Source organism: Dipodomys ordii, unplaced genomic scaffold, assembly GCF_000151885.1.
Source record: "Dipodomys ordii isolate 6190 unplaced genomic scaffold, Dord_2.0 Scaffold38, whole genome shotgun sequence".
NCBI classification, from domain to species: Eukaryota; Metazoa; Chordata; class Mammalia; order Rodentia; family Heteromyidae; genus Dipodomys; species Dipodomys ordii.
The window spans coordinates 10,710,878-10,723,785 of record NW_012267254.1 but is presented as its reverse complement, the minus strand read 5'-3'; the positions used below and the strand labels follow the sequence as shown (position 1 = coordinate 10,723,785).

The 12,908-nt window shown below is 37.8% G+C and overlaps 1 protein-coding gene across 1 annotated transcript; it reads right to left on the bottom strand.

Annotated features, from left to right (window-relative positions):
- Positions 1-1,126: 1,126 nt before the first annotated feature.
- On the bottom strand, positions 1,127-2,263 carry LOC105986994 (actin-related protein T1-like). The gene has a single exon (XM_013018126.1). The coding sequence runs from the start codon at positions 2,261-2,263 to the stop codon at positions 1,127-1,129; it is 1,137 nt and encodes a 378-aa protein (XP_012873580.1).
- Between the last annotated feature and the right edge of the window lie 10,645 nt (positions 2,264-12,908).

Genomic DNA, 12,908 nt, shown 5'->3' with positions numbered 1-12,908 from the left:
TCAGGCTACTTACAAGAACCTAATGTAGACAGCTCACTCTAGCAGCTCCTGCAATCTGAGCTTCCCGTCAGCAGAGGAGATGGCCTATATTCTAAAATGTCCTTTAGGCCAACCACTGATCTTTTTTTGTTGTCTCTCTCATTTTACTGGGAACCTTCAGCTTGCCAGTCATGATGCAATATTTTAATTGTCCAATTTTCATTTATATAATCAATATTTTTATGATTGTTAACCTTGGGTAATTTTCTCCAAATGATTAGTCTTATGATAATATCTATCAATCAAGCTAAGCATAGATAAATGTATGTCAGTCGATGTTTTGTTTTTAAATGACAAAGACTTCTTTGCATTTTTCTTTTTTTTCTGTGGGAAAGTAATAAATTAAGGCATTTTTATGCATAAGTCACTTAGTAATTACTTATTGAAAATCATTAACACTTTCCACTATTTTGCTTCTGTCAGGAAGATGCTATGGGTATTCTTGAAGTAAACAAATGGAAAAATACAATAAGCAATTTGAATTGTTGATTATAAATCCTTCAATTTGGAGTACATTTCCTTGATCTTAGAGCCTTAAATGAAAATTTCTCTGCTCAACATTCCTTTGCATCTATTATACTGACTCATTTCATATAAAGAACTTTATTGTATGAAAGACCAACACAAAGAAGTGGTTTGAGTCCTGAAAAGAGGATAGCATTCCTTCTACTTCATTCCATGCCCTTTCCAACACTTTTCTCAGTAATTCCATCACTTTATAAGATGTCTATTAGAACCGATAAGGACAATTATTTAAAACAAAGTGTCTAGGGACTCAAACTGCATCAGGCTTCTAGGCCTGAGGGTCAGGCATCTCATATTACAAACCTAGTAGATATGTCAACATGCAAACCCAGATTTCCTCCATAGAAAAAGTTTAAAAAGTTCATGGAACAGGAAGGGTAGATTAGAATCACTTAAAGATTCTGACATAGATCAGAAATTAGAGCTACAAAGGAGGAATGGAAAGTGGAAATAGAAAATACTTTTATTGAATATTGTACTGAAGTCCAAGGAGCAACCTTTATTTCCCCCATACTTCCTGTCATCTGCCATCTTGAGTGGCCACCCTTGGTTCAGTACCGTTTTAGAAACATTTTCTGTCAATGACAGACTTTCCAAACTCCTTGAACTCCGAAGTGGTGACCCATCTCTGCTTGAACATGCTCATACATGTTATGACCGATGCACCAATCCACGTAGAGAAACTTCTGTCAGGTGAAGCGGTGATTCTGATGGTTTGTTGTGGGGAAGTCGTCGATTTCAGTTCGTTCATGAGCCTTTCGCCGAGGCCAGGGAATAGTGTGTTGCCTCCTGACAGCACAATGTCAGCAAAGAGGTTGTTTTGGATGTCTACATCACACTTCTCAATGCTGCTACACACCATTTTGGTGATTCCTGGCTCCTGAATGCCTAGCAGTTCAGGTGTAAAAACTGCTTCAGGCAAGTGGCACAGATGATTATCCATGAGGACGACATGCCCGTCTGGCAATCTGTAGTATCTTTCAACTGCCGGCTGACTGTTGGCTTCTTCAGCCTCCATGGCAACGAAGCACATCTTCTCTTTCATCTCATCAATATAGGCCTTGTTGAATATAGACGAAAACATATAGCGTTTCAGAAAAAGGAGTTGGATGAGGCGTGTCGTTATATCTTTCCCTGCCAAAGAGAGCTTGGCTACAGCATGAGGCATGGGGTAACCCTCATAGATAGGGACGGTGCAGGTGACCCCATCTCCACTCTCCACCACCAGGCCTGTGACACTGGCAGAAGCATAAAGTGCCCCCACCGCATGGTTGAAGAGGTACATGGCAGGAACATTGTATTTCTCAAACATGATTTCAGCAGTTTTCTCCCGAATCTTCTTTGGGTTCAAGGCGTGCTCAGTTAACAGTACTGGTTGTCTGTTAGGTTTGACTTCAAGCTCTCGTTTGAAAAGATGGTCCCAAAGCTTTTCCATGTCGTCCCATCTCTTTACCACTCCACGCTCAATGGGATACTGTAGACACAAGCTGTTATATCGCTTCTGGGCTTCTTCGCCTACGAAGAAGATCTTCTGCTTGATTTTTGCTAGTTGCGCCAAAGGTACTTTTAATTTAGGGGAGCCCACAACGGAATCTATGACAGAACGAGGAACAACATCCCCAGAAAAGCCAGCTTTGCACAGTCCTGAGCCATTATCGAATATTACAGCGGGAACATCCAACATATGGGAATCAGACATAGATGCCCATGATCTGCAATTCACCAAGATGAAGAAAGAATACCAGGTTCAATACCTGGGAGTCTGGGTACTTCTTGTAGGTTAAGAGACAGCGAGTTCAAAGTTCTCTGTTTGTCACCCAGGTGAAGCTAACAGGCACTCTCCATTTTGACAGAGTGCCTCTAGCTTCCCTGGAAATGTGTCTCCTTTCTGGTGGCCCAGAGCCAATTGAATCAAGGGTGTGTACACAGAGATAGTTGCCAGGTATGTAACAATGTAGCCATGGCAATAGTTGCCCTCAATGATACTCAGAGGGGGTGGGGCTTGTGAGCCATCAAAACTCACTCTGTGGTGAGAAGGAAAGCAGAGGAAGACAAACTATGCCTACTACAATTTTAAGTTGCCTGAAAACCCCAAACAGGCTGAATTTCACAGCAAATTCAGTCTACTGTGTTACATTAAATGATTTGTTTTACACATAGATTCAGTGAATATATATATATATATATATATATACATATACACACAATATATACTGAATGTCTATGTATGTGTGTGTATACACTGAATATATATCCAATGTATATATTCTCTCTTTTCCTCTCCCCTGCCCCTATATAATATATGTGATCAGGAAAAGGGAATACTTCTCTACTTGGGGAATTAAAAATAACCATAATGCCACAACTGAGAAAGGAGTTATGAGAAATAAAAATTCAACTGTATCTCTGAGGTACATAGAGAATTAACTATCTCAACCTGAGTACAGATATGTAAATACATAGGTGATGGAGGAGTGGTATGTGGTAACAGCTTTGTTACCTACCTACCATAACACTGAGTACTCTTCGAACCTAAACAGTGGCCTGGGACTTATCCCAGAGAACTGCTGTCTTTTCTTGTTGAGCTGCTATCTGTGAGAAGTAAAAAATACACTTCTGTTCACTAGAAGTATGAACTAATGGATATACCTAATACACCTAGAACAGTCCTTTTGTTTCCATTTAAAGTTCTTTTCCTTTTTATTTTCTTTCTTTCTTTCCTTCCTTCCTGCCTTCCTGCCTGCCTGCCTGCCTTCCTTCCTCCCTTCCTTCCTTCCTTTTTCCTTCTTTCTTTCTTTGCCAATTCTTAGGCTTGAACTCAAGACTAGTGCATTCCCACTAGAGTCATAGCTCCACGTCTGGCTTTTTGGTGGTTAATTGGAGATAAGAATCCCATGGACTTTCCTGCCATGGCTTTGAATCATGATCTCCAGATCTTAGCCTTGAAAGTAGCTAGGATTACAACTGTCAGCCTCCAGTGTCTGGCCATTTTCCTTTTATTAGCAGTACATAAGATAACTTTCATATAATATATACTCCATCTGTTTTTTAATCTACTCATTTTTGTGGTTTTGCCAAATTTGGATATAAATTCTCATGATAAAGTGAATGTTAAGAATATTTTTCTCTCATGAACTATCACAGGACTCTTTCGTTTTTACCACTGATTATACAATTCTTCTTATCCTTTAAGCACTAGATAGATATTTTGTTTCTGCAAACGTTACCTTTTCTTTTTTATCTACATGAAGTGATATGATAGGCAGCCTTTTATCTCTGGCATCAGTCACTCTGCTAAATGCCTTCAAGCTCTAACTTTTGTTTGGCTATAATACATTATGATTATTGTTATACATAGAGATAGATAAATAGATAGATTGAGATAGATAGTTGATAGATATTTAGTATTTTCAGCTCTGGTTTACTATTGTTATACATAGAGATAGATAGATAGATAGATAGATAGATAGATAGATAGATAGATAGATAGATAGATAGATAGAGATAGATAGTTGATAGATATTTAGTATTTTCAGCTCTGGTTTACTATAAAATATGCTCCTAGAAACAATCAAGTATATGTTTTATGTGGACTTATGCTTTCATTTCTCTTTATCAGGTACAGATATTAAGCATCCATGGGGTAGTGGAACAGGAGGTACATATTTTAGAGCATTGTGAAATATTACTAAAGCATTTTTTTAGCCAGTCCTGGGGCTTGAACTCTGGGCCTGGGTGCTGTCCCTGGGCTTCTTTTGCTGGAGTCTAGCACTCTACCACTTTGAGCCACAGCACAACTTTCTGGTTTTTCTGTGATTAATTGGAAATAAGAGTCTCTCAGAATTTCCTACCTGGGATGACTTTGAAACACTCTCCTCAGATCTCAGCCTCCTGAGTAGCTAGCATACAGGTGTGAGCCACCAGCACCTGACTCTAGCACTTTTGATGCTAATTATGAGCTTTTATTAAAATCACTTCTTTAGGGCTGGGAAGGTGGCTCAGTGGTAGAGCACTGGCCTTGCATGCCTGAGGCCCTGGGTTTGATTCCTCAGCACCACATAAGAAAAAAGCCGGAAGTGGCGCTGTGGCTCAAATGGTAGAGCGCTAGCCTTGAGCTGAAGAGCTGAGGGACAGCGCCCAGGCCCAGAGTTCAGGCCCCACGACTGGACCAAAAAAATATATATATAAAATCACTCCTTTACAATTTTTTTTTGTTTACATGTGCTTAGATGTTTGGGCCTCAGGCAATTTGACTCCATAATTAACAACTCTAAGACTTTTTATTGGGACCTTACCAGTCCTGTCTGGAAGACTATCACTCACACAGCCATTTGAGATGCCTTCATGCCAGCATCAGCTATTTCAGGAACCTACATACTGAGGTAGATCTGTTTGCTGAAGGTATTATCCCACCAGATAGCTTGCACAGGGACTTTTTGGCATTATATATCTCAGTGAACACTAAGTGATCCTGAATCTATTTCTATTCAGGTCAGTTAGTGGTGGAGCACTTCCTGTATTGGCCCAAACAAAGACTGGCAATTGGTGTAAAACACAGAACTTCAGTTGCATAAGGAACTATTGTGATTGGTGCAAACCTGGTCCCTCATTTGAATAAAGGTCTGCTGCAGTTATTGCACACATTCTAGTCCCCCCTTCCTTTTCTAGTTATATAAGCAATCTGCTCAAGTTATTTTTTTGAGCTGCTGGGAGCCTCTCTCTTGTGCTGTCCCTTTGGTATTAAAACATTAGCTCCCAGTAAACTCATTTTTCTTACTATTGCTAAGATAATATAAACAAAATGAAGAGAAGATGCAATGGTAGTGAGAGAAACAGGTAGAAAAGAACTGTAATATTTAGCACCCCAACATTTATCCCAAAGCCTAAACCTCTGTTTCTTTCATACCTGTCAGGGGTTTCAGTCCAAAATCTGAAACTTACCTCGTGTTGCCACCCTAGTCGTCTGTGGCCTCAGGCCTGAACCTGAGTTGTGCCTGCTGTCCTAGCTGTCTAAGGCCCTGGGAAGCTGTTGCTGCCCACTGTCACACACTCTGTCACCTGCAAATACTCACCAGGATAAGGACTAACTGGAGGAGCTTTTTCTCACATACTCATGATTTCTGTATGGGTAGAGCAGGTTCCAAGCCCACTATTTTGTGACATATGTATAAGTATAACTACTATGTCATATGAAGACTCTGTCAAATTAGTTTGCTTACAATAACTCTTCTTTCTAAAGTGTCTGTGACTTTTTTATTCCTACCTATGCCATAGAATTCCTATATTTTACACATGGTTCATAAAACTATTATCTAATTTTAGGCTTTTTAATACTTCTAAAATATTAACTTGATCTAGGTTTGATTCATATTCTTGTTGACTGATGATAAGAATGTTTCTATTTTCTCATTGACCATTTAAATATCTTTTTTGAAGCATCTGTGCAGATCTTTTATTTATGTTGTCTATTAATTATTAAATTGGAAGTATCCCTTATGTATTCTAAATAGGATCTTTTAATGAATATATTACTTATTTTCTACCATTGTTTAATTCCTTCTTTTTCATTGTGTTGATAGTAAAGTTAGAATTGTAAAAGTTTTTTAACTGTATTTTTTTCATCTTTTCTTTTTTGGTACTGGGGACTGAACCCAGGACTTTGTACTGTATTTTTTTCATCTTTTTTTTTTGGTACTGGGGACTGAACCCAGGACTTTGTACTTGCTAGGCTAAAGCTTTGCAACTGAGTTATGTCCCAGCCCTGTAAAAGTTTTCAAATTTGTTATAGTTTGATCATTCTGCTTTTCATTCTGAGATGAACCACTTTTACCTCTGATAGTTGACTTCTCTTTCAATAAACTATTCTTTACTTCAAAAATTATTGTAGTCTAATTTGTCTGTTTTATCCTTCGTTGCTGATATTTTTGCATTACGGGAGGGTTTTTCCAAATGCTTAATAGTAAGATCTCTTTTTGTCAACAAGAGAAAATTAGGAGTTAGTTCCATATGTTTTTGTTATAAGTTCCAGGGAAGAAAAAGGCTTCAGGAATCTCCTAGTGCACAAAACAAGTAAATACCAAGTAACTATCACTAAATGAAGTTTAATAGAAGTAAGGAAAAGCCTCAGCATTCTAGGCTTAATTTTTTTCTTCCAGTGTCTTTAGAAGCCACTGTTAAATTTTGAATTACATTTGAGAAACCTGTTATTCTCTACTCAAGAACACATTACATGGTGTTTCATCTCTATCACAAACCAATGCCAATTATTTGAAGCATCTGCACTTGAGATTTATTAATAGCCATGGTGAGAGAGAAAGAGAGACAGTTAATTATCAATTGGTATTTAGGTGTTAAAAGATAAAGGGGGAATTTGAGGAGATGGGTGGTTTGAGGGAGTTAAGTATAGGTTTCTCGCTATTGTAATATCTTGAAATATTACATTCTCAAAGATTCTGGAATTGTGGATGTTATTCCATTAGAAATAATTTTGGCAACTTTAGAAGCTGAGAAGTTGGTTCAGACATAACCTTTTTCATTAGAGCATTTAGGATCTCCTTTCAGATTCCAGATATAGAGGTAGAAGTTCTTTAGCACAACTGCTTTTGAGCTCAAATTTAAAAGCACCATTTTTTTTAGCAGAAAGATTTGAATTAATATTTCACATAACTCCTGATCAGCAGTCAGATGCTTTATTTTGTTGTTATTTTTATTATTAAGTAGTAGTTCAAAGAGGTTAAATTCTATAAGTCATGTTTTGAGTACAATGCCTCTTGTTCAATATCAACCCTTCCTTTGTTCTCCCCTATTTTCCTCCTCCTGTCCCTACCCTCAAGTTATATAGCTCATGATGTCCATTGAATATAATGACTGCATCTGTTCATCTTTCCTCCCAGATGCCTCTTTGAACAGGATTTTGGTTTGAAATTTGAAAGAACATAATTTCTTATATTCCACCAAAATGTTTTTTTTCATTTAATCTTGAAATTTAATTTTATCTTTCAAATTAGCAATATATAAAAGTTTTTTTAGGTTTGCATTTCTGTAAAAATTTTTTATTTAAAAGTGTTCTTGGGTAGATGTTTTTGGCTCATGTCTATAATCCTAGTTACTCAGGAAGTAGAGATCTGGGGATTTGTGGCTCAAGTGGTAGAACATGAATCATGAGCAAAAAAATCCAAGTGAGGATGTGAGATTCTGAGTTCGAGCCCCAGTACCAGCAAACCAAAAACTTTTTAAGATTTTTTTCCACTGTTGGGATGAATATTGTGGCATTTAATTTCTTGTGTGGAGAAATTAAAGTCAACAATTCTGAAAAATGAGTAGATAATTTAAATATCTTCTTCAATCTATGACATTTTAGAAACACTCAAAAGGTGTAAATTTCTTAGGCTGGGCTTGTAGCTCAGTGGTAGAGAGTTTGTATAGCACACATAATTATGGCTGATCACTAGCACTTCCAAAAAGGAAGTCCATTCCTTAACTCCTCCAGTTTTGTAGAATGGTGGACCACAAAACTGACAATAATAAAGAAGAAAATGAGCCGGGCGCTGGTGGCTCACGCCTGTAATCCTAGCTACTCAGGAGGCTGAGATCTGAGGATCGCGGTTCAAAGCCAGCCCGGGCAGGAGAGACCGTGAGACTCCTATCTCCAATAAACCACCAGAAAACCGGAAGTGGCGCTGTAGCTCAAGTGGTGGAGCGCTCGCCTTGAGCTGAAGAGCTGAGGGACAGCGCCCAGGCCCAGAGTTCAAGCCCCACAACCGACAAAAAAAAATAAATAAATAAAAATAAAGAAGAAAATGTCCAAAGTGCCCTAAATTTCCCTCAAGTAAAATTTGCCACTACAGTGTATTTTAAGGCAAACCATCTTTTCATACATAGCTTCCAAATGTAGTGAAAAGCTATTTAGATTATTTCATATCATGGAGACGTAGGTAAAATTGGATATTAATTACATGTAGATACGTCATAGATTATTTACATGCTTTATACCTGTGTAGTCAGTGATGATCCTGGCCCTTTTTTTCCCTTGACTCCTGCTAATCGCCAGTGCCTCCACCAGAGGGCAGACGGTAAAAGAGAAAGGAAAAAAGAGGAAAGATAAGGTTTTCCCTGCTCAACAAGGAAGCAAAGCTACCTCAGCCCATCTGAACCCACGCTTCTGAGGTTTTGGTAGGTGTACCTTTTATGAACAATGTCAATCTCTTAGGCACACTGGATCAACATTGTGATTCAACCACTTCATTTTGTCAGGACTTATTTACCTGAGTGCTTGATACGTGCAAGGCCCTGTTCTAGTTGTTGGAGATATAAAAGTAAACAAGACAGACAAAAATATTTGTTATTTTATAATGTACTTGAGCCTCATTTGCTCTATCTGCACCATGGGGACAATAAACAACTCTAACAGAATACCAAAGCACCTGTTTATTGTGTCTTAATTTATACTCTGTATATTGGTTTTACATAGTACCTTTACAACTTTAATTTTATTATATTTTAGTCTATGTATAGTTTCATGTATTATAGTATTTGCTATATTTTACATAGTCTTACATTTCCCTATAAAATTTTGCATTCTACTCATCATTTCATAAGCACTTTTCCTAACATGAATACTTCCACTTAGTATTTTAGTAAGTATACAACATTTCCTGTGTCCATTTATTTTACTACTTATCACGGTTCTAGCATAGGCCTGGTTTATAGTAGGTTTTCAGTTAGTAATTGTTGGAAATATACATGTTTTGAAGTTTAAAGTATTGTACTTTTTCATCTTTTGAGTAATTTCTGATAAAACTCCTAAAAGTAGGATTTTGTGTCAAAGGCTAGGATACAAGCATCCCTTTTCCAACATTCCCAATCTACATTACTATCATGCTGCCTGAAGAGTTTTTAAATTACTGACTACTTTATTCTGGTTCTATTTGTTTTCTTTATTAATATTGTTGATTGTCTTGTATTTGATTTTTTATTGTTTTCTCTGTTGTCAAGCCTATCTGTGTATGAACCAAGAAACTTTGGAAGACAGGGAAGCAGGGCGCCGGTGGCTCACGCCTGTAATCGTAGCTACTCAGGAGGCTGAGATCTGAGGATTGCAGTTCAAAGCCAGCCCGGGCAGGAGAGACCATGAGACTCCTATTTCCAATAAACCACCAGAAAATCAGAAGTGGCGCTGTAGCTCAAGTGGTAGAGCGCTTGCCTAGAGCTGAAGAGCTGAGGGACATGCCTGGGCAGGAAAGTCCACGAGATTCTTAGCTCAAATAAACCAGTGGAAAACCGGAAGTGGCGCTGTGGCTCAAGCGGTAGAGCGATGAGCTGAAGAACTGAGGGCTAGCACCCAGGCCCAGAGTTCAACCCTATGACCAAAGGAAAAAAAAAAAAGAAAGATAGGGAAAATGCTCCCTGCAGGATGGAAACTGAGAGCAAATCTCAGAACAACTATCTGAACCTCAGAACAACTATCTGAGCGTTCAAAACATCGGGTGCTGGTAACTTGGTGACAGAAGGCAGAGCAATGTAGAAGATGAAAGGAAGGGCACTGTAGATGTTCCAGTTTTTTGAAACTAAGAGATGTCAGATAGAAACTATTACCACAAAAGAATACCTCTTTGTTACATCACTTCATGGGTAGAGCTGTTTTGTGCAATAAGCACCTGTGGTGCTAGGAGTGAACTCAGCAAACCCCGGTGTTTTGGTTGGCATTGAGAGTGCTGATGTAGCAGTGCACATGGAAATTTTGATGAATTAGTATGAATTGGGCCTGGTTTACAAAATGATTTGCATATCTGTGGTTTGGGGTTATGCCTGCCATACCTTTACTCCTTTGCTCTGAAGAGCAGAATTGGTTGACTAGATGAAAGTAAGCAACAAATCCTTGATATGAAATGATTTGGTAAAAACAACTTATTGTGTGGTTGGATGAGACTATATTTTAAAATATTTTCAAACATACAGGAAAGTTACAAGTGAAGTATGAGCAATTTCTATATCTAGGATGGAAGGGATGACATTGATCAAGATGCATTGTACTGAAGTGGAGGTGTGTCTCAAGTGGTAGAGTGCCAGTAAAAGCCAAGTAAGAATGGGAGGCCCTGAGTTCAAGTCCTGGTACTGGCATGTACATGCACGTATGCACACAATCATGCAAGTTGCATTGTATTTATAAACTGAACTGAAACTCCTTTTACAGCTAAAGATAATAATAATAAAATAAAACAATTAAACTTCCATGTCCCTTTTACTTAGATTGAACTGTTAACATTTCACTGCATTTCCTCAATCCTCCCTTTTATCATATACTTTGATTTATTTTCTGAAACAAATTGAGAATAAGCCAAAGACATGATGCTAAATATCCTAAATATCCCTAAATATCTCCTAAATATCCGTAAATATCCTAAATATTCCTAAATATCTCACCATGTAACCTCCAAAGCAAGCCAATTCTAATGTACCAGCAAACAAATACAATTTAGCAAATCCACACTGGTAAAACACCACAATTTAATCTGCATTCCCCATAACAACTTTGCCAAACTGTCTCAACAGTGTCTCATGTCTGGCCCAATATTCCATTCAGTGATTAGTTGTCAGCAATAGCCACCAAGCATTTAGCTGCTATATCACTTTAAGCTCCTCCAGTCTGAGATAGTGACATGATCTTTGCTTGTCTTTCTGAAACTTTCAACAGCTGTACAAACTATTGATTTTATATTTTGTAGAATGGCTCACATGTTACCTGACTAACCTCAGGCTATGTTTTCTTGTTATGAATACCCTAGGAATGATACTGTGCTCTTCTCAGTGTATCACATCAGATAGCCCACCATTCCCACTGGTAATGTTAATTTTGATTACCTTTTATGTTGGCATCTATAGGGGTTTTCCATCACAAAGTTACAACTTTTTTTAAAAAAATATTTTTTATTGTAAAGATACTGTACAGGGGGGTTGCAATTACATGAGTAAGGTAATCAGTGCATTTCCTATCGAGCATTGTTACTCCATCCTTTGTTTTTCCCCTGGTTACAACTTTTTCTCTTTACAGTTGATTAGTATTTTGTATAAGAATATTCCTACATCTTACCAATACCCTATTGCTTATCAATCTACCAGCACTAGTTTCTTGAATCAAACAGTTGTATCATGGTGGCCAAATAATGATTCTTCATTTCCATCATATTTTATACATTTATTAGCTGACATGCTAGGGGTTCTCCTCTGTTACAGATATCAAAGTAGCATAACATTTAGTGGCTTTAAACAATAACCATTTATCTCATTCCTGAATCAACAGTCTGAGAAAGGTGATATATAAATTGGGTCAGGATACTGGATGGAAGGATTTACTTTTAAGTGGGTTTACTACCATGGCTAATTAATTGGTGTTGGTTTATGGCTAGGAGATCAAGTGGGGTGGCCAACTAGAACCTCTACATAAGGCCATTCTGTGTTGTGGCTTGATCTTATCCCAGAATTATGGCTGAGTTTCAACAACAAGCATTCAACATTTCAAGAGAACATAGTAGAAGTTTATGACTTTTTGCTTCAACAATCTGAGAAGTCATGTGTCTTTTACTTCCACTATAATCTATTGATTGAAGCAATCACTATTGTCTATGTAGGTGCAAGTAGAAGGATCTTACCTCTTACTAATTGGGAAGCATGTTAACGTTACATTGTAAAAACAGCCTATATGACAAAATATACTGTGGTAAGAATTTTTGTAGAACTTGGTCCACCTTATTCTCCATTTATTTATTCATTTATTTGTTTATGTTCATCTGTACTCATGGATTCCTATGTTATGTAGTTGATTATAGTCCATTATTATCATTACTTTGATTTCTAAATTGTCCCAGATTTTATTTTTTTATTTTTTATTGTTTTAATTTTTTTTGGGGGGTCCAGTCGTGGGGTCTGAACTCTGGACCTGGGCACTGTCCCTCAGCTCTTCAGCTCAAAGCTAGCACTCAACCACTTGAGCCACAGCGCCACTTCCGGCTTTTTTCTTTTTGCTTATGTGGTGCTGAGGAATCGAACCCAGGGACTCATGCATGCAAGGCAAGCGCTCTACTACTGAGCTACCTTCCCAGCCCCCCAGATTTTATTATTCTGAAATGTTCAAGACAGTTTCTGTATCATTCTGATATTTTCCCATTACTTTTTGAGTGCTTCTTTTACTGGATGGTGGTATACAGACACCATAATCTGAGTGATTGCTGTGCTTATTACTAATGAGCTACCATTGTTTGCAAGGCCTCTTAATAGAGCTAGGAAGTCATTGTACAGAAAGTCCACAATTTACAATGGTTCAATTTATTTTTTTCAAATTTATGATG